At 41.2% G+C, this 21688-nt stretch overlaps 1 protein-coding gene across 2 annotated transcripts in view; it reads left to right on the forward strand.

Annotated features, from left to right (window-relative positions):
• Window positions 1–21067, forward strand: part of RASGEF1A (RasGEF domain family member 1A) — a 50209-nt gene extending 29142 nt beyond the window's left edge. For both annotated transcript variants that reach the window (XM_009087509.4, XM_030241165.2), the window contains exons 3-13: window positions 2951–3079; window positions 8488–8625; window positions 11997–12218; window positions 12498–12572; window positions 12810–12902; window positions 14568–14670; window positions 14955–15034; window positions 15664–15855; window positions 16953–17076; window positions 17328–17400; window positions 18423–21067. In XM_009087509.4, coding sequence (XP_009085757.1) covers window positions 2951–3079; window positions 8488–8625; window positions 11997–12218; window positions 12498–12572; window positions 12810–12902; window positions 14568–14670; window positions 14955–15034; window positions 15664–15855; window positions 16953–17076; window positions 17328–17400; window positions 18423–18447 — 1254 coding nt within the window. In that variant the 3' untranslated portion in view covers window positions 18448–21067. The remainder of the gene's footprint in view (window positions 1–2950; window positions 3080–8487; window positions 8626–11996; window positions 12219–12497; window positions 12573–12809; window positions 12903–14567; window positions 14671–14954; window positions 15035–15663; window positions 15856–16952; window positions 17077–17327; window positions 17401–18422) is intronic.
• Window positions 21068–21688: the final 621 nt, after the last annotated feature.

Below are 21688 nucleotides of genomic sequence, written 5' to 3' on the forward strand. Positions count from 1 at the left end.
GGTGTAAACCAGCACATCTTGATTGACCACAATGGAGCAATTTTGTTTTCCAAAGCAATGAACCTAGTTCCAGTTAAATGACTTTAAAAAAATGGAATAAAAATAGAGCAGATGGATTCCAGAAGGATTGATAACTTGTTTCTAAAACCTTAAAGTTTGATGTTGTCTGAAAAGGCATTGCATGGGTCCAGTACAGCAATTACTGATTACAGAGACTGATCAGCAAGCCTAAAATGGAAAGTACACACTGTCATGGCCTGTATCTTTCTGCTTCTTGCCAGTTCAAAACTTTTATGAACATCCTATAAAACATTATCAAAGGAACCAAATAAAAGCACAGGTCATGTGACACTTTTCTTGCTGGGTGACAGCAGGAAAGTGATGCTGTGAGTGGCCCTTTCTCAGAGTCCCTCTGGATAAACACTGTGCCACATCACACATGCTTCCACCAAGGAGGCCAACTCTAGAATTACTGTGAGAAGCAAAATTACATCTTTGCTTAAAACAATGTGTTCCAGCTTATCAGAGCAAAGGTCACTGCCAGGGCAGCCTGGCTGAAGTTGTGGTTCTCTGCTGCTGGCACACACAGACATCTTTCAGCCAGGCCCTCTCAACTCCCAAGGCAAGAATGTGGGGAAGGGATCAGAATGTCATGTCCTTTTTTTTCTCCTCCCCACCCATCTCTCAAATGCAAAACACAGTAAAAAGTGAGGGCTGCTTCAAGTCTTCAGTGCAAAAAAAATTTCACACAACCCAGTGACAGCTGACTCACCCAACAGCTAAATTCCTGTTCCACATAGTCCAGACTAGCAGTTTTAAGTTCAGGGACAACAATGAACACATGAGATAGATAGAAAGTGAAACAGAGGATAAGCAGGCATAGTTAAAGACACACACACCCCAAATCTCACAACCCAACCCAGTTTTTTCTGTTGCTTTCATTCTGATTAGGGAACACGTCAGTTTAGGAATCACAGGAATAGAGGATCTGATATGTTGTCCCATAACACAGCCAAGTGAACCAGATTAGCTTTTCAATCTAATTTTAGTGCCCATTACACATCACATGCACTACCACAGGTTTTTACAGAATTGTTCTTCAAGTTTTTGTCACTGTAAATGTAGAAATAAACTCCGAAGTTCTGCAGAGACATGAGGTATCAAACAGAAGCCTGATTTCTTAGCTTTCCAGATGTACACTTGTGGGGGATGTTTGCCATTAGGGAGGGAGGCCTTGCTGTCAGTGTCCTGTCACTGCCCTGCCCAGCTGCTCAAGGTCACCAGGAGCTCGACTGTGAGAGGGGAATCCTCTGTGGGCATCAGCACTCAGGAGCCTGACCCAAACTGTCCATCCAGTTTGCCCTTCAGCTCCTCTCTTCCTCCATCCCTAAACAACACACAAGGCAAAGACTGCAGCTGAGCTCTGGTTTTGATGGGACAGAACTGATGCTGTTCCTAATGCAATACATGAACCCCAGAACTAACAAGATCTTCAAATCAGAACGAGCATTTTAAATGCCTGTGCTGCACCACATTGTACATTCTGTACTTTCATTAGCTTCCTTCAGAGTTGTGTGTTTAGATATGTGTTTAATCTAATTTACTTTTCGTTCCCTCCCAGAACACTGTGACTTTTGGTTAGTGTTATTTATTTTGTTTTTAAAAAATTCCTTTTTCCCTGATATTTGGTGATTAGTGCTACATTTGTATTATAGAGCATGCTGAGTACTAGAGAAGTGAAAACATTTTTCATTAATAGCACATTCTACTCTGATTAAAGAGAGATGCCACATAACCACTTTGGGGTCATAAAGATACCATTCTTGTTTAATTATAAGCTTGTTTTGGAGACTGCAGGCAGCAGAATTTGGTAGCAGATAGTAGAGATACCACATTTTAGACAACTGGTCCTAAGATTTTAACTATCTTAATTGGCTTGCCCAGCCCAAGGTGGTACAAGCTCACACTGATTATTTAAATGCACTTGGCTGTGTCCTGCAAAGTCACATTACTAAAACATGGAAAAAGTAACAGTGCATATTTCAAACATAACAAAGGTTAATTGCAATACAATGTCAAGGAGATCCTCTGTAATTTCCCAACTCCAAATTTTACCAGAAAGCTTAAGGGAAAAATGGAAGTAAGTACTTATGAGGTGCTACTGTCATTAGTCAGGCAGTTACAGTCCAATGCAGCAGCCCAGCTTCAAGCACTGGGCCAAGACTGGGACAAAAAATCGTCCTCACTTCTATTAAACAATCCAGAATATGGTACAATGGATACTTGTCCAGAGTACCAGGCAGTGCATCACAGCTTTTGAATTACAATGGAGAGGCTATTTCTCATGAGACATCCTCATTGTTGGTATTTATTAGCAGTGTTCATGTTCAAAAGACTCTGAAACAAACCCCAAATAAATAAAGTCAAGCTTAAAACTAAATTATTGTCTTGTGCCTCCAAACTAAGTGAAAACTTTTGTTAGTGATTGTGGGGAGAAAGAAGTGAAACTCCCATACATGAAGAAATTACAGCTGTGGTTTGGAATATACATGAAGCAGATTTCTGCAGCTCAGTGAGAAACAATCACTCTTGAAGAAGCCAAGCAGCATTAAATGGTGGTGTTTAAGAGTCATAACACCCTTCATTAGATGTATTTCATTTGTGGCTTTGCTAAGTGATGACTAATTAAGCACACTGAGTCTGGCATTTTAAAAGGAAACCATTTGATAATTGGAAAACCCCACAGTTAACAGCCTTGAAGCCTATAGCATTTCATCCCAACAGAGCTAAAAAGGACCTGCATTTCTCTGGAGACAGGAAAAATTATAGAAATTTTAAATGAAGCACAGTTACATTCATTGTTTACAGATTAGTTTTTCCAAGGAAGACACATTAGTTTTGCTAAAGCTTTTCAACTTATTGTTTTCCTTTCTTTTTTCTCCTTCCACAGAGAACTTACATCTTCACTTTCTTACTGAGCTCACGAGTCTTCATTCACCCACACGAGCTCCTGGCTAAAGTGGGGCAGATCTGCATTAAACAGAAGCAGCAGCTGGAAGTGGGGACTGAGGCAGAAAAGGTAAATGGACCATTGTGTCCCTCAGTTACTTGTGGTGCTGTCATTTATTTTCCACTCTCTCCTTCTCATTGTAAAGCTAAATAGACTGATAAAGAATAATACAAAATTGTAACTGGAATTTGTTGCTGGATGCATTTGTACTTGGGTCTTGTTCTTTGAAATATCTTTACTTCATTTGCTGGCCTCATTTGCTGGGGTTATGTCCTGCCTTACCAGGCAGCTGCAGGTCAGTGGAGCAGTGTGTGTGCTATGAAAGCTGCCCAGCAGCTGGTTTGCACCTTTGAGCTTTCACCAAGTAAGGGAAATCAGATCCAGGAAAATCCCTTTCTCCATTCAGCCTCACCATCCTATTAGAGTTAACAGTAACCTCTGCTGCAGTTACTGCTGGGGTGTTTAACTCAGTACAGCAGCACATCAGAGAGTTACCTCTCACAAAGATTGAGACATGCACTTATTTAAAATGGTGACTTGCACTGATATGTTTTATTGCAATCACTTAAACCAAACTTACATCCATTTGTAAATGTGTCACCACTTGTAAAGTGTGTATTGGAAGACCTTTTCCAATTATTTGAAATTGAAGTTCCAGAAAAGTCCAAGCTGGGCAGCAAATAAGAGTGACAGAAACAGGAAGGTACCAACAAGTAAAGACCTAAATTGTTCAAATCCTGGGCATGTTTTGGAACCTTTCTTCCCTGATGAGACATTGCATGCTCCCACTCCTGATCCTCAGCACGTTAGTAGCCCCATTCTGTTTTCTCCTTGGTGTATCAGCTCTCTGAGTGAGGAGCACGAGAGGCAACTCTGGTTTGTCAATAAAGAGTTTTTAACAGCAATACTGACCTAAAGGCTTTTTCTCCCAGACTATTCCTGATGTGCATCCTCTTATTAATGTCACAACATTGCTCCACAGGACAAACTAATCGTGGTGCCAAATGGCTTTCATCTAGGTCAGTCCCCTGATCTGCTCTCCCAATATCTGCATAGCTCATCCTGTAGGAGCTGGGCAAACCAAGGTTCAGGGCTGTAAGGTGCCAGAACCACTGCATCCAGTTTTGCACTCAGGGATGATAATTGTCCCTAGCACCACTGCCAAACTTAATTTGTGACTGAGCAAACTCTGCTCTGTAAGTTGTAAGGGTTCCTCACCAACACGTAACTAAACAACAGAGATGGGAATCTCTAAAAGGTGACAGGACCATCAGAAATACAGAATGAGTCAATCTGAGCTGGGGACCTATGCAGGGAAAGACTGCAGTGACTAGAAAGTGTCCAAATACATCTGTGAAATACTTGGATTTAAACTGAATTGGATGTAAGATGAAACTTTTGTGAATAGCAATGCCCTTCAGAGATTTTCAAATGAAGGCCATCTCTGGGCACTAAATCAGCTGGTTGTTTAGAGATACATTGCTAATTGTGAAGTAATATTAGTGTGGCTTCTCAGCAGACTTGTTAAAAAGTCCTGGCTTCCTAATAGAAATGAGATAGCATCACACCCCACTGTAAAACAGAGCAGCTCATACTGCAAACCCCCACACCTACACCTTGGACATGGGCCTGCAGGAAACCCAGCAAGCAGCAGGGTGACAATAAATCACTTCTGGGAGGTGGCTGTAATTTACATGCTTTTCTGGCTGCCCTTTCTGTTATGCCCTTGATCCTTTCCTACCTCCTTGATGTAAGCTGCAAAATTTTCCTGCCTTCTAAACACAAACTTCATGGAAAACCCTGCATGAGCTTCTGACATTCCTCTCAAATTACTGCTTTATTGCCCTCCACTGCCAGCACCTGTGTGTTTTACAGAGTAGTTTGGCCACAGGCATTTGCCAACATTTGTTTTTCTACATGGCAACAAATAAAAATCTCATTTCACATACAGCATACAAACTCTTCACTCAAGATACTCTCAAGTACTCACAGTCATAATCCATTAAGGTATCATCAGCTGCCAGCACCTTCTAATTAAGTGGCTGCAAAGCAGGAAATGGCTGACAAAAAGCAGTTCAAGCATCTCTGATCGAGTTTGCTTATGCAAATCTCTTAAGACAAGCTGGGCAACTTGGTGCCTGGATAGCATGTGAGCTGAAAAAGTGGCAAGCAAGCAGGTTTTGAGGTTACACACCACAGTACTTATCATCCTGTTGGTTTTGACATTACTGGCTAGCCAAAGAGTTCTACAGAAATACAACCCAGAAAAAGTGGATTGCAAAGAAAAACACTCTGGGGTGTCTTGCAGTCTGCTTAGAGTCCTTTTAACTACTCATAAAAAGCAAGAATATCACAGTTTAAGACATCAATTATAACATACAAGTCAGTAGTTAAGGTTGACCATAAAGGAAAAAATATAACTCTCCATAAGTGCAATAAAGATTGGAAAGTCTCACACAAGATTATCAGGGGAAAATCACTTGTATAGTATTACTGAGTGGATAAAACCCCTGTTGCTACACCTGTGGGACAATTTTTCTGCAGCTTGAGTATTTTATATATCTCAAGTTAAAAAAGTAAGAAATAAAAAAGGAACATAGAAGTTATTTTGTACCAAGTTTGTTTTGTCTGTCTTGGAATATATAATCCCTTCAAAAGTTACTATTTCCTCTGGGGTTTTTTTTTTGCCAGTAAGTCCTCCTTTTTAAAACTAAAAATGTAGAAGTATGTATAACCAGGTCATTGCCATTAAATCTTTCCTATTGCCCTCCTTTCTGACTGGGAGTTGTTTTTCAGTCCTGTCTTATCTTGTAGAGAACAGGGTCAATTCACAGAACACTTAAATTGATAGAGTTATTTCTCTTCTCAAAGACACATTTGGGGGAGAAGTATTCCCATGGACTCCAGAGAACTCTGTCAGGCCTCACCAGGGGAGGCTCATGTCTGGAGCAGGACTGGAGAAAAGCAGGTTGGTAGGTTTGTTGCAGCCGTGGCAGAAAGGGAACTGTGCTGCTGCCCCCGGATCTGCGAGGTTTCCATCTGGGCTGCCACGCGCACCCAGCCTGGCACCTCCTGTGGCTCCATCGAGTGCCCAGGACACAGAAATCCCCTGCTCTGCTGCACTGAGGCCTTCCAGCATTGCTCCCAGAAAGTGTACACCTTCTTTTCATGAGTGTTAAAAAGCATCTGATGAAACATGAAGCTTTTTTAAACCTGAGAAGTGCAGTCTGTATTGCAACATTCCTGGCTTGCCACATGAAGAGAGCAAACCATTACAAAAATAGATACAAGAGATGTGAAGTCAATGCTGATAAATCACTGTGTTTTAAGTGATTTACTGTACATGGAGTATAATTTGGGGTAATTTAGCTGAGTACTACAAGCACAAAGCTTCATTTTTCTCCTTCAAACCTTTTCCTTCTTTATCAGTGCCTAAAAAACCTGATGAAACAGCCTGGTGTAATGCTGCACCTACTTCAAATCATGACAGCTAATGCTACCTCTTCAGTGGGCTCCTGGTCTTTAAGGAGCAATCTTACACACACCAGCATTAAAAAAGCATCAGCTATGACTGATTTAGTCTCTTCAGCTGCTGGGGTCAGTCTAGACAACCCAGAAATTCTTTATGAACTGAGTGTTCGCATGGGGATGCTTGCCATGGCCTAAGGTGAGATTTTTTAAACCTTTCTGCACTCACCACTCCTTTTTCAGTTCCAAAAATTAAAAATAAAGGACAGTAAAAATGATTAATACTAAAAAACAGTTCTGTAGCAGCTTTTGGTAAACAAAAGTGGAATTGGCACATACCTGTTCACTTTAATTGAATGGAAGTGCACTCCCTGGCTAATTAATTGCCCATCACCACCTACAGATTATTCTTTTAATAATGTCAGGCTCCATGCATGTTCTGGCAAATAAGTATAAATTGTCTTTTCCCCAAGGCAGATGACAGTGGGAGTTTGGAGGACAGGCAGCTATAATCTGGAGCTCACACTGTCCCACACTGCTGAGAAATAGCTTGAAGCTGCACACCAGAGGCACTGACAGACCCTGCTTTGCAGGAATGCCCACTGCTGCCAGAAGGAGTGGGGGTGTTTTGGTTTTACCCTCCCTATGCAGCTATTCTGTGTTTATCTCATTAGCAGCATCAATTAAATGCTGTCAATAAAAACAGGTAGGAAATGCATGCTAGCAGTTTGCAGGTCTTAAAAAAACCAAAACAACCCAAGAAAATTCCCTCTGGACTTGCAAGGAGGCACTGGCTAATTGTCAGATTGAGGATACAAGGGTACATGGTTTAACTTCAAAGTTCTTTATCAATGATTATTAATATCATTGACTATACAATGGTGAGATATTAAAAAAAAAGCAAAACAAAACCAGCTTAATTTCATTGACCTTTGGTTTTGATTGGATAAACTGGGGCATACCATGATGAGATGCTGTTTTGGCAGCAGCTGCTACCAGTATTGGAGACATTCTCTGTTTGGCTTACAGCAGTTTCCTGAGGTGGCACTGCCATGCTGAGTGCCCTCCTGTCCCCAGAGGGCTGTGCTGTGCTGGGGACAGGGAGCTGCTGCCTTCAGGGACCCCTGCACTTACACAGCTGGGCAGGGAACACAAACAAAGCTTCCTCATTTCCTCTGTGCATCACAAGCTGGGGAGGAGGATAAATATAGCCTAAATTAAGGTTTGATTCTTCTTGTTGGTTACAAGTACTCTTAGCACTCACACTCCCAATTTTACAAGACTGCTCCCTTGGATGTGTTGATGCTGCTGTCCATTGATGCAATGGAGAGGGGAGTAATTGGCACCCAATTCAGGTCTAACTGATGAAAAACCTTAGAAGATTCACAGGTAACCAAAAAAACAAAAAACAAACAAAAAAAAAAATGCTGTGCCTGCCCTTTCTGTGGTTGATAGCTCTTTGAACAGAAGCCAATACCTTTTATTGTCAAAGTCTGTTTTGATTGAGAAGTCATGGAGAGAACACACACGTCTTTCCTGTCATTCATTTATTTCATATACAGCTCAGCCTGGATGGTCTGATAAATGCTATAGAACTGAAATGTCTTTGTGAATGCTTCTCATGAGCACTGTTGGTAGAGTACAGCAGTTTGTACCCATTTGAATTCAAACACTGCAGTACTGCTGCCTCAGATGGCAGAAATCAGCTTAAACCCCACACAAGTCACTTGAACTGTTCTATCATCCTCCTGGTTTTATACAACTCACCTTGAAAATGTCTTCCCAGTGTTTGGTAAGAGACACCACCATGAAAGGAGGCTAAATGATACTATTTAGGAATCTAGTGCACAGTTAAATTTGTTCTTTTTTTTTTTTTTTTTGTCCCATCACCTATTATTAATGCAAAGTATTTTCAAGGGTGTCTCTAGATTTCTGTGAACCTTTATCAGCCAATGAATCTGCAGTCAAACAGGTCTGTGGTCGGTAATCAACTCATTGTTTCTTTCTAGGCAAAACTAAAATCCTTCGCTGCCAAAATCATTCAGCTCCTGAAGGAATGGACTGAAACTTTCCCCTATGATTTCCAAGATGAAAAATCCATGAAAGAGTTGAAGGAGATTGCTCACAGGATCACACAATGTGATGAGGTAGGGGTGGGAGGGGAAAAAAAGGTTAAGTGCTAAAGCAGTATTTGTCAACTGTTCCATGAAGTGTGCCATGTTCCCTACAATCCTGCAGGCAGTATTTCCTAAATGAGCTCCAGCAGCAGTTCCTGAGTTGTCAGGGTAACCACAGGACACGGGCTGCCTGATGGACTTAATGGTCCCTTAGCAGGAACTGTCTACATCTCATCACCACATGCAAGAACAGGAGAGAAAATAGTCCTGGCAATATGAAAAATGACCGTGGTGCAGAAGGGGAAAGAACAGCACCTAGAATGGCTCAAGAGGATTTAATAATGAATTACAGACCTTGCTTTGTACATTGTACATTACATACCTTGTACATTACAATCCTTTGTGCATTGTCACTACTCTGCGTGTCCAAGTTGTGCACGACACACCAGCCAGTTGTATCACATGTACTCTTGGCCAAGGTGGAGGTGTTTATTATTGAGCAGCTCATTCCCAGCTTCTAACAATAAAAAGCAGCTGGCTTATTGCAATGTTTCAGGTGACAGGCACAGTATTTCCACAGAGAAGTTATCTTTGAGCTCTGCTAGCTAGCCCCTCACCAGCGTTAACAGCTCTGAGTTTGCAGCCTGTGGAGAAAACTAAGCCTTGAAAAAACCTTCTAAAGCAAACAGAGAAAGTGAATTAGAATAAAACAAGGGGTGTTAATCTTTTGGAGGGGGGCAAGGGTGCCAGGGGAGGGGGGATTGTTGGGTTTTTGGTTAGTTTTGGCTCTTTCCCAGCATTCACAAAGCCTACACTTTTTGTTCATTGAGAAAGTCTCTGTTAACAGCAAAAGACAGAAGGAAGAGTATAATCAAGAACCACAAGAGAATTAGTTGTAAAGTGCTTGTACAAATGTGAAGTCTTCCTTCTGTACAAGTAGAAGCTTCTTATTGTTTTCAAACCCACAACTTGAAGATATTTTTGGGAACAATTAGGAGGAACCAGGAAGACGGTTGTATCATGTGCTTTTGTTGATTCAAGTGGAGAGAAAATGAAGAACAACAGGTTTGACAGCAGGGCATGAGTCAGGGCTAGGACAGCAGGGTGAGGTGAAGGAAGTACATCAGTTTTGTTGCATCAGCAAAGACCTTGACGTGGGTGCTGGATGAGAATGTCAGTGCCTCAGGAGGAGGGGAAGAGGAAATAGGACTACAGCCTTCTCCTCTCCTTGCAGACAAGGGCCAAGGGGTGGATGCTGGAGGACACAGCACTGTGAAAAGGGGCTTGGCAGAGGTTTATTTAGCATCTCTGTCTTAGTATTTAATGTGTCTGTTACTTTGAACTAGAAAAGAGTTGTGCCCTTTCTTTCTCCCTCTTCTTTCCCTCTCTTTTGTATGAATAATGGTCATTTGAGAAAAACCCATCTTCGTGGAATGGCTGCATGCTGTGGTGTCTGAGGCATCTGATGGCATCCATTAATTACAGCACCACCTCATTTACCCCCTTAACAAGGCTAATCAAAGTTCATCAATGGAGAGCTGTGCTTCATCTGACCCCTAGGAAACACTAATTTGACACTGACAAAAAGCAGCTCTAACTCTAAGTTTTTGTTAGCACATTCAATTATGCTTCAGCATGGAATTATGGTCAAGGTTGGGGGTTTATTTTGTATTTTAAAGCTTTTTCAAATCCTCTTAGGACACTATTCTTCATACATAAAAGTAGAAAGTCACCTGAGAACTCACACAAAGCAGTCAGTGTTGTCCTGGTGATAGCAGCATACCAAATAGCTAAAGCTACAGCCAGGACTGCACCCCAAAGTTAGTTAAAATTAACTCAAACAGGTACAAATCATTGTACAGTCATTGACTTATCTTCCAAAGTTGAAGGGAAAATTAGGGTAAAACTAGTAATGAAAGGAAGCTGCTAAAACTCTTAAGGACAATTGTCTAAGCATTAAGATGCTAATAAATGCATAATAGCTTAAGTAAGCCATAACTTTTCATGTCTGAGTTTCTTTCCTCACTTTTACATAATATCTGCAATAATCTCACCTATCTTCAAGTGTCATTTTCTGCAATTCTGTCAGCAGGTCTGCTTCCTCCCAGACACGTGGGCAAGCCAGGCACAGTGGCTGAAGGCAAACCATTCACAGGGGAAAGCTCAGCATAAGAGAGGAGAATTCTGCTTTGTTTTAGCCCCCTCCACCAGGCTCCCTTGGCATTTCTCAACACTTGTAGCACAGTATCAGAAATGACTCCAGACAGCTGCTGTGCAGCAGTAATCCAGCCTCAAGATGAGCTACACTGCCTTCAGCTTTTCATTTGATTTCACTTGGGAGTCAGATTATTGCCTTGTAAAGCACCATTCTGACACCATTATTGCTTAATTATAACAGGCAATATACAAGTATTTGGTAGTCATCTCTCACATCTGCTGCATAATTTCAGTCATCACTGCACAGTAGTGGCTCCTTAGAATGGTCACAGATTCATTGCAGTTCTGTCTAGTGAGGACTGGCACAAGTGAACCTTGTGGGTAACTTCAAGAAAAGTAATTTGCATGAAAGCAAGAGAATGATTCTGTGAGGAAAAGGACTTTCTGGTTGAATTAATTTTCCTAGCAGCAGAAGAAACCTGGGTCACTTAAAGCAGCAGCAGACAGGATCAAGGAGTAGGAAAGCAATCAAGTTAGCTCTTTGGAGTGATCTCAGAGAAGTGTCTATAGGACACATAAGCAGAAAAAAAAAAATCACCTTAGATGTCAAAACAGTGAGCAGATGGATTATGTTCTTGTGGCTTTACCTCCCAAGGAATTCTTACAAATCTTACATTTAAAATCTGCACACAATAAACAGGAAAGGCATTTTAGTTGTCTGAGAACATGATGTATATTGTGCTCTTGTATAAATATTTGGATACTTGCTGTTCAAAGCTAAGTTAGGATATTTTAGGGGTATATTCCTGGACATTATGTGAATTCCCTGGATTCTGCTTGGGTTAGACAGACTGGATTCATCAGTGGGTCTGATCAGGATGAGAGCTTTTGGCCCTTGGTGCACAGAGGTTCCAGGAAGCCTTGTGCAAGCAGCTGCAGCACCTTTCACATGCCCACTCCAGCTGCTGGCACGGATGCCTTTGAAATGGGGCACTCCCCAAAGGAGCAGACCAGCCAGCCAAGCAAAGCAGAGCAGAGCTGGGAAGGCAGGCAGGCAGAGCAGTGTCATTATGGAGTTGTGTGGGTATTTAGGACAAGGTCATTTGTCACAGAACGATCAGCTCAGAAAAGATGAAAGAAAATGGATAATAGGCATTTATTTTTCCCAGGCAGAAATTCTCTGGTGATCCACGTCTGCAACAGCTAAAGGTTTTCAGCAATTGTTGTTTCTCCCTTCTGCTTAGGAAAATGGAACAGTGAAAAAGATCATTAGCCAGATGACACAGAATCTCCTGATGGCCCTTTCTGCACGGAGCCAATACCAGGAAATCAGAGAGAAATTCCGTCAGCCTGTCACTGACAAGGGCACCATCCTCAAAACCAAGCCCCAGTCAACCCAGAAGGACATCCTGAGTGTGTGCTGTGACCCTCTGATCCTGGCACAGCAGCTGACCTACATCGAGCTGGTGAGACTGACCGGGGTGGGGACTTCTGGTTTCTGTTTACTAAATATTAACATACTCATCAGTATGAATTTGGCTATGGCTTCACTGAGAGCCTCCAGTGTTTTAATAAAAAACACCAAGTCAAGTAATGAACAAGACCAGTTAGGTACACTGATAAAAGCACCTCTCTCTAGGAAGATGAAGTTACCTAAATGTTCTCCTAACTTTGAATTTTTTTTTACAGAATTCTCTCTTTGTCTGTACAATGACAATGACAATCTCTCCTCTCTCCAAACACAGGAAAGGGTGAGCAACATTTATCCAGAGGATCTGATGCAGATTGTCAGCCACATGGACTCCCTGGATAATCACAAGGTACAAAAAGGTGGACAGAGGGAAAAAGAAACATAGATGAACCAGGGTAAAGAATAATAACTCCATAATTTGAGCATACCCTGTGCAAGACTGACATTTCCTAAGCTTCTTTAAGCTCATGCCTTAAACACGTACAACAAGATTTTTTCAAGATATAAAAAAGAAGTTTATCCTTTGGTAAACTTTGACTTTATAATGCTACAGGAGAGGTTTAACAGGTGACCTGTTCTCTTACAGTGCCGAAGTGATGTGACCAAAACCTATAATTTGGAGGCCTATGACAATTGGTTCAATTGTCTCAGCATGCTGGTGGCTACAGAGATTTGTCGGGTAGGTGTGCCTAGAAAACAAGAGAGCAAAGGGATCCTGCCTTAAGGACAAGAGGCAAGCAGTGGTCTAAATGAGATTTAAACATTAGCACTCCAATTAAAGATAATAGCATTATTCAAGCATTAAATTATTTGCATGCTCATAGGATTAAGAGTTCAAGGCTATGTTTGACTTTGCATATATTCCTTAATTTTGTGCAGCTGCATTAGTCATGCAGTGAAATGGAACTTGTGTGGACTGAGTTGGGAGCTCTTTAGGATTTATATTTTTTGTAAATACAGCAAAAGATTCTTAAAAATACTCCTCTTTAAATGCAGATTTACCAATAAACAGCTGTCCTTCCACTGCATTTCAATAACATTAGCACTGTGATAAATTAATTTTTAAATTTATATAAATTCATTTTATTCATACAACATTCATTGTAGAAAAATCAAGAATAAGCTTTCTTTAAAGTCTGGAAAGAAAGTGTACTACTGGAAAATTTAAAAAAGTAAGAGAGGAGGAATAACCTTACTTAGAGGTTAAGGTAACTTCTGTCATATAATAGGCAAAGAAATGGAAGATGTACTGCTCCAGAAACCTTTTTTTTTTTTTTTTTTTTACCATGTGTGTTCTCTTTCTAGTTTCTTATGATTTTTTAGATTTCCATTAATTTCAGTTCTAGCAAATTGGAATGTTTTTCCTTATTCCTGCTTGGTCAGCAGCCCTTCCATGGAAATCCCAGTGCCTGCTGCATTTTCATGAAGTCCAATGTACTGATCCTAATCTCTTAAGATTTCCTGCTCTCAGAAATGTATTGCAGAGGCACACCAAGACTCTTCCAGAGCTGGCTGGTAGGGTTCATATATTTAGGAAACCATCAAAGAAAGGTTTTAGCACTCTGAGGGCTAAGCCAGACCTTTGACTACTGAACCATTTTCTTTTGATATGACAGAAACTTAAGTACTTAGGTCAGAGATTCTGCAGTCACTGCTTAGGAGCCATTTCTATATGAGCCAGAGAGAACTTTAAGGTTTAAACAGGGAAAATATTTTCATGAATGAATGCAGTCCAGGCAATAATTAATTTTGCTTTGCAGTTTGTAAAAGAATTTGCAGATGAGATGCTCAGCATCAGTTGCTCGATCCTGTGCACGTTTGTGTGGGTGGGAATTTGTGTATTTGCTCATCCTCACTGCCTGCTCTCAACAGGTCATTTAGGAGTACATGCAGCAGAACCAGAAAAGCAGGACGTGGCAGTTTCTGTCTCTCACATTTGTGTTCCATGCCCCTGACTTTAAGTCTGTCTGATGCTTCCCCCCTTCTTGAGAGGTTTAAATGTTTTGCATATATTCTGATAGCAGTGTCATGTTATCTTCCTTTTCCAGTAACAGGAAATTGCTGAAAGTGTCCAGCTTGTTTATGCAGAATTGCCCAAGACATGGACTTCTTTGTGTAAACAAAGATGAGCACTCCCCCAGAACTACACAAATAATTGGTAGTTACCCCAAATATTTCTGCTGTTTTTTTAAAAATTAATCTTAACAAGAAATACTGAGGCCTATATTAAGATTTAGCTGGACAAAGTCTTGAAATGTCTATTCACTGATCCCATTCCAGTGCCTTTGGCTGGACATCCTATCCAAAATTCAGACCATCCCTTCCTTCTTGGGTTTTCCTCCAGGTTGTAAAGAAAAAGCAGCGTACAAGAATGGTGGAATTTTTCATTGATGTGGCAAGAGAATGCTTCAACATTGGAAACTTCAACTCAATGATGGCTATTATCTGTGAGTATCCTTAGCACAGATGGCAAAAGGCACTCCATTTCCCAGCCTGACTGTGCTCACACTTGCCCTGAATTGGCCGACCACACGAGCACTCACACTTCCCCAGGGACAGCGTCTGCCAGTGACAGATTCGTGTGTGGGTGGGTGAGCTCTAGCTGCAGCTTCTGCTTGTCAGGCTGAGACGCCTCCCAGAATGTGTGGTGTTGATACATAAGCCCACTTATATTGGCCCAGTGTTTTTTTCAACTCAGTTGTTTCTTTGTCTCCTCTCTCCCTGCATTCAGCTGGCATGAACTTGAGCCCGGTGGCACGGTTAAAGAAAACCTGGTCCAAGGTCAAAACAGCCAAATTTGATGTTTTGGAGGTACGTATAAAGTTTTGTCTTCTATATAGCAATCTACCAAATAGTTCCATCCAAATCCCTGCTAGCTACTGTGTCAGAGAGCAGGCACCTCTGCCAGTGGTCACCAGCACATAAACATTATGAGAGTGTTTCCTCCACTTCAAACTCACTACTTGTCTGCAATGAAAAGTGGATGCCAGCTCTCTAGATTATTTTTTCCTAGAGTATTTTTGTCAGTTTAATTCTGAGGTAGTTTCCACTCCAGTGAACGCTGCCCTTAAAACTAATTGGAGGACTCCACCTAGTGGAGACCGGCATGGAACCAACACCTGATTGAAGCCATCATCAGAAACACAGGTGACAGCGAAGGAGAATTTTGTTTTTTCCCCCCAGAGACTCATTTATGATTTCCTTTCGGTCTGCTTTGTTCATGGAACAGATGCAAAGTCAGTACAGAGCCCTCCTTCCAAGCAAGGTACAAGTTATCAAAACCGGCACCCAGACCTGATCAGTATAAATGTACCCTGCCTTGAAAGTTCAAATAGGCACCAAATGAAGTTACAAGGTAAACCCTGATGGCTAGAGCAAAGCTTTTAATTCTTAGAAACACGTATTACTTGTCTGCCTTTTCCCCCCCCCTATAAAAACAGCACCACATGGACCCATCCAGCAACTTCTGCAACTACCGCACGGCGCTGCAGGGAGCGGCGCAGCGCTCGCAGGGCGCCCACAGCAGCCGCGAGAAGATCGTCATCCCCGTCTTCAACCTCTTCATCAAGGACATCTACTTCCTGCACAAGATCCACACCAACCGCCTGCCCAACGGGCAGATCAACTTCAAGGTGGGACCCTGCTGCTGCCCACACTGCTCTGCCACTCCAAGGTGCTGCGCTGCAGCTCGGCCTCGGCGCATCACCCCTTCCCTCAGTGCCCGCCTGGGCCACGCCGAGTGCTGTCATAGCCAGGGGAGTGGATTTGGATCAAACTCTGGGAAAGCCAGCAGCTGCTTTTCTGTGGCAGCAAGCCATCATATCTGATCAAATTTAACAGGTCACTTCAGCCTGAGTCATCAGCCTTAGCTGATTTCACCTCCTCAGTTTGGCCAGCTGCAATGGTGTTTATCAGGTCTGCAAGAGAGGTTCTGGGTTCTCTCCCCAGTTAATAAACATGCATGTCCAAGCGACCACAGTCTGTCAAAAGAGCTTCTTGACAAAATTTTAATGTCATCATTAAGGCTGTCTAAGTGGAGGGGGGCAGACAGAAGATACAGGGCAAGCCCTGAGTAATTACAGATTTCTTAAAATCCTAGGAAGGAAAGGATATCTAAATGTTTCTATATGTTGCTGTGATTTCCCAGATTTAAAGAGTGCTTTATGAGAAGATCAGCTACATCACATTTCATTTAAACTGAAGGTTGGGAATCTAAGAAGTAAAGCAAATAAACTATTTACTGTCTAGTTCCAGTCACAGGAGTTTAGACACTCCACACAGAAAATAGTCACTATTATATAGGAAGGAAAGGTTGATGATGAAAAAAATTGAAGGCAAAAGATCAAATGGTGGGCTGAGATAACACTGTCCTGAACTTGAAGCTGGCAGCAGATGAAGAACTAGCAGCAAGAGGGGGAAAAGAGGGGACCCATAAGAAGAGAGCATAGCAAGGAATCACAGAATATGCAGAGTTGGAAGGGACCCACAGGGATCACCAAGCCCAACTCCCCACCCTGCACAGCACCACCCCAAGAGTCACACCATGTGCCTGAGAGCTCTTGAATTCTGTCAGGCTGGTGCTGTGACCAATTCCACCTAAGTTTGAGTAAGGGACAATAAGAAAAGCAGCATAAAGGATAAAACTGAGAAGCTCTGAAATACAAATGATCTAATATTTCACAGAAAACAAATTCTATTTTAATAATACTCTTTTAATCACTTCATGCAGAAGTTCTGGGAAATTTCAAGACAGATTCACGATTTCCTGACATGGAAGCAGGTTGAGTGTCCTTTTGAAAAAGACAAGAAAATCCAGACCTATCTACTCACAGCACCTATTTATAGTGAAGAAGGTAAAATCCTTTGTTGAACATTACAGTGAGTCTTTTTACACGTTAAAATACAAAAGATGCAGATGAAAAGAACATGCATGCAACGCCATATTTTATTAGGAATTTTCTAAGTGTTATCACTTTCCTGCTTCTGATGAGAACAAATTTCATAATGAAGACTGACAAGTTGGATCTGCTGTATTGTAATCCTTAGATTTTTCCCTCAGGTAAAGAACTCATGTATCTGATTGTTGCTACTTTTTTTTTACCAGCTCTGTTCATTGCATCCTTTGAAAGTGAAGGTCCAGAAAACCACATGGAAAAAGACAGCTGGAAAACACTCAGGTATGAAGCTTCCTCAGAACATGAGTCTTTCTGCAGACACACAGAGGCATGTAATCATCAGCTTCTACAGTCCTATTTGCATACCCAGCTTAAAATGATAATAAAGTTATTTTTCCTTCAAATTTAAATCTGAAAAAATTTCTGTGTGGCTTGGATTTTGATACAGCTTTTCCAGCCAGATCCGTTGAGGCTGCAAGATCACAGCTGGGGCTGTGAAAAATAATATCCTTTATTTAGGCTATCAAATATAGTAAAATAATCTGCATTTGTAGTAGTGTTCAGACATGATTTTCTCAGGGGAATGAGCCTATAGAGATACTAAGAAAGTACTCTCATCATAGCTATGCTCTTTCAAATCATATAAAAGGATGAAAATTTCTAGGAATATGGTAATTGCCAGCCTACCCTGAGGGGCAAAGCCTCAAAGACTCCTCATCCTCCTGAGCATGGGAAGCACCACTCCCCTGTACACAATGAGATCAATTAATTAGAATTTTTCCAACACTGAACCAAGGCAGAGAGGTTTGTGAATTGTGCTAAACATGAAGATCTGACACATCTGTACCAGACAGGGGATGAGCACAGCCTGCATGCCCTGAGCTCTGCCAGGGCACATGAGGACTGCATTGTCCCAGACAAGACCCAGTTTCCCACTGATCCCAGCATTTCCTAGGATGTCCCCATGAGCTTTTCCCTTCCAGCCCCCATCAATGTACCTTACATTAAACCCAGCACTGCTCAGCCTGCAGTAGTTTGGGATGACAGACACAGACCATATATCACACGCCTGAGCTGATCCTAGGGGCCTAAGGTAATGTTATGCAAGTTAAATTTTCATCTCATTTAATGTCAGCATCTCTACTGAAATGAACAGATTTATTCCAGTTTCCAGTAGCTGAAAATCTATCCCTTGAAGAGAGGCTGTCAGCTAGTGATGCCAGATAAATCTATTGCCAAAAATGAAAACCTTTTTGTTGTGATAGAAAAGATAATTTTTTTTTTTTTATTGCTTTGTCTTTTAGGACAACTCTGCTTAATAGAGCCTGAGAAGTTTGGATCAGATTTGCAGACTTCAAAGCACATCTAATGGACATGTTTTTACAACCTGAATGAAAGACTTGGACTGAGCTAAGAAAGACCTCACTGGATGAGGTCTGTTTTGTACATACAGTAACTTTTATGAAATAAAATGTGGTAAATATTTCACATGTCAACCTTAAGGCACTTACTGAAGGGTTTTGGTTTTTTATTTTAAATATAAGGGCAGGGCCCTGTTCTCAGAGATGAAATGTATCATGGGAGATGGTATCTTATTCTATCAGCATCCAAATTTTTATTTTTTATTACTTCCGCCAAATCAAATACAAATTACAACACACATCCTAACTGAAGCCAGTGTTCAGGTTAAATAGCCCATTGGACCAGTATCCTACAGAACACTCAGTATGTCTCCCTAGCTTTGAAATGAGGGGTCTCCTTCAAATCAGCAGAATAGTTCACAGAATTGTTCACAAGTGTTTGTTCCTCTCCTCCATCAGCAAATAGTGCCTTACAAGGTACTGAGCTTGTGTAGTTGTACCTTCTGACCGGGCTGGAAGTAAGGGAAATAAAAATATGGATGTCTCCTAACCAGCTACAATGTACTTTTTAAATAAAGTGGAGAATTATGGCACATGAAGTAGAGTATACCTGCCTGTAACACTGATGGTGCAGCAAACCTATTTTTGTTACGTGATTTAAAGAGATGAGAGGGGGTAACTGCTGGGTCTGTGTGTTTGTGTGTGAGTATGTGTGTGTGCACGTGTGGAGGTGCACACATGTCTCAGTGTTAATACTTCTGGGAACTATCCTTTACATTCTGGCTGTCAGAATAGTTTGTGTTTTCCTTTTGAAAAATCAGGGATTTTTTTTTTTTTGTTATGTTTGAAGAGAAGAATGTCTAACCTAGATTATAATCTCTGCAAAACAGACCTAATATGCTTTTCTAAAAAGACTCTTTGGAAAACAAAAAATCAGCATGGCCAGGGAAGAAGGGGAAGTAAACTCAGATGTCCAATTTGAAGTTCAGTTTCCAAAAAGCTTAATAAGAGTTCATTGCTGTGAATTGGTCATTTAATTCCATTGGTTCCTTTGAAAAGTCCAGTCTGCACTCACAGCCAATTAAACAAAGACACACTTGGAATGTAAGCTTTTCTAGTCTTCTGCAAGCCATGATTACCTGTCTGGGACAGCACCCACTGAAATCTAAGGGTAAACACTCTAAGAAATTAGTCAAACTTTTGAACAGGTCAGTACCAAAATTAGAGGTGATCTGCAAACCCACTGCCTGCCATTTCTAATTTCTCCTTTCAGTACTGAGTTTACACCTAATTTGACTATCTAAGTACCTGAAGAGCTTCTGTTAAGTTCAAGGTATTCATTTCCAGGGAGAAAAAAAAAATATATATAGTTAGGACTCTTGTCAACTGATCTCTGAGTTAAGAAAAACAGGCTCAGATTAAAACCTATTTTGTCTAATGAACAAATTATTACCCACAAATGCCTACTTTTCTTTTCCAGCAATTTTCCCTCTGAAGGCTTGAGGGTTGAATATAAGATAATAACTTGAGCCAGATTATTAGACTGGTTTGTTTTTTCTTTTTTGTTCATTAAAAACAAAACCAAAAACCACCCAAAACAGTCCCTCTGAAGCTGGCAGTGGTCACAGCCTCCCTAACAGAGCCTTGCAGAGGACCTCTGCGAGGACTTATCAAAAATGGCTGGCTCTAGGTAGGTGGTGTTTATCTCATTCTGCCTTCTGTTGAAGAAGAGGCAAGACTTGCTGGGCTGAGGGTCTGGTTTATTCCAGCCCAGCAGACTCTCCTTGCCTGAGTGCCTACAGCCAAGAGCAGTGCCACTGTTTGATGCAGCATCTGCAAGCACTTACCAGAAATTTGCTTTATTGGCCCTGGAGCACGGTGAAAAATTAAAATGCTTTCCCTCTTTCACTTCCCCCTTGACAAAAAATTAGAGCAGTAAGTTGATGTAAGGAAGGGAGACAAATCAACATTTTGCTATTCCCATAGCATTGGCATCAAAGAGAAACAAAAGCAAGTGACACCATGAGGAAAGAAGAAGTAGAATACTAACTGTTAACAAGAACAGCCTAGGAAAGGGGAAGGGATAATTCTTATGAGCTGCTGCTATTTTTCCTGTGCTGAAGTACTGGCCTTCAGCCCTGGATTCCAGTAAGAATATTTATACTGTATTATTACAGTGTTTTGCACTTTCAGAGATGTTCTAGCTAGTAACATTGTCAGACACTATACGAGGGATTGTATATCAGCTTTGTTTATGTAACTGAAGTTTAAAAGGGATGCTTAAAATTTAAGGAAAAAAATATATATTTGAAATTCAGTTTTAGAAGACTTTCTGTAAATGTACGAAAGAGCTTTCACATGAATGTGCACTTCGCCGGTCAATCAGTCCAAGCATATACTTGAAATCCATGCAGTATCTACATTGGTTCCCTTTTATTTTCCTCCCCAGGTTTGATACATTCCTTAAATACTGTGTTTTGCTATTCTGAGCTGAAATGCTAAATATAAAGCTGTACCATAAAGCAGGATATTCTGTGTTTGACTGGATGTGCTTGCATTAATAAAAAAAGAAATTGCTTCAACCATGATTAACTTTTTCCATAGTTATTTTTCACTTGCAGATGTATCAAAGCACAAGCCAGAGGCTGAATGAGGTGTGGAAGGCAACATGGCCACAATGAACTAACTGGTCACTTTCTGACTTGAACAGCTATAGTACGAAATACTTAAATTTCTTTCAACAAAGGCAAGACCAACCCTAAGCCAGCAATATACTGCCACTTCTAATGTTCTTTCTGTAGCAGTATTTTATGGATTTGATAGGGTCTGTGCTACAGAATATTCTTGTTCTCTCCATGGAAACGCCTAACAGTTCCACTGTGTAAAAACCTATTGTGTCATAAGAGCTGAATTTCATTTTCTCCCCTGTATTTATCCTCTGAGCAGCAGAGCACAGGAACCTTTGCTGGCTGCAGCAGACTGCAGGGCTTCCTGTGGCAAGGTTCTGTTGGCATTTCAACACCCCAGCACCTCTGCTTGCAGCCACTGCCCTTTTTCATGCCCTGCTTGAAAAAGCCCCTTCTGCAAGGCCACACAGAGAACACACAAGCACTGGGCTATGAACAAAATTCAGCTTTTCTGCCTCAGCACCACTCCTTTCTCAGGGCTATAAGCCTTGGAAAAAGAAAACAAAACTACATCTTGGAAAT

The sequence above is a fragment of the Serinus canaria genome, chromosome 6, assembly GCF_022539315.1.
Source record: "Serinus canaria isolate serCan28SL12 chromosome 6, serCan2020, whole genome shotgun sequence".
Classification (NCBI taxonomy): domain Eukaryota; kingdom Metazoa; phylum Chordata; class Aves; order Passeriformes; family Fringillidae; genus Serinus; species Serinus canaria.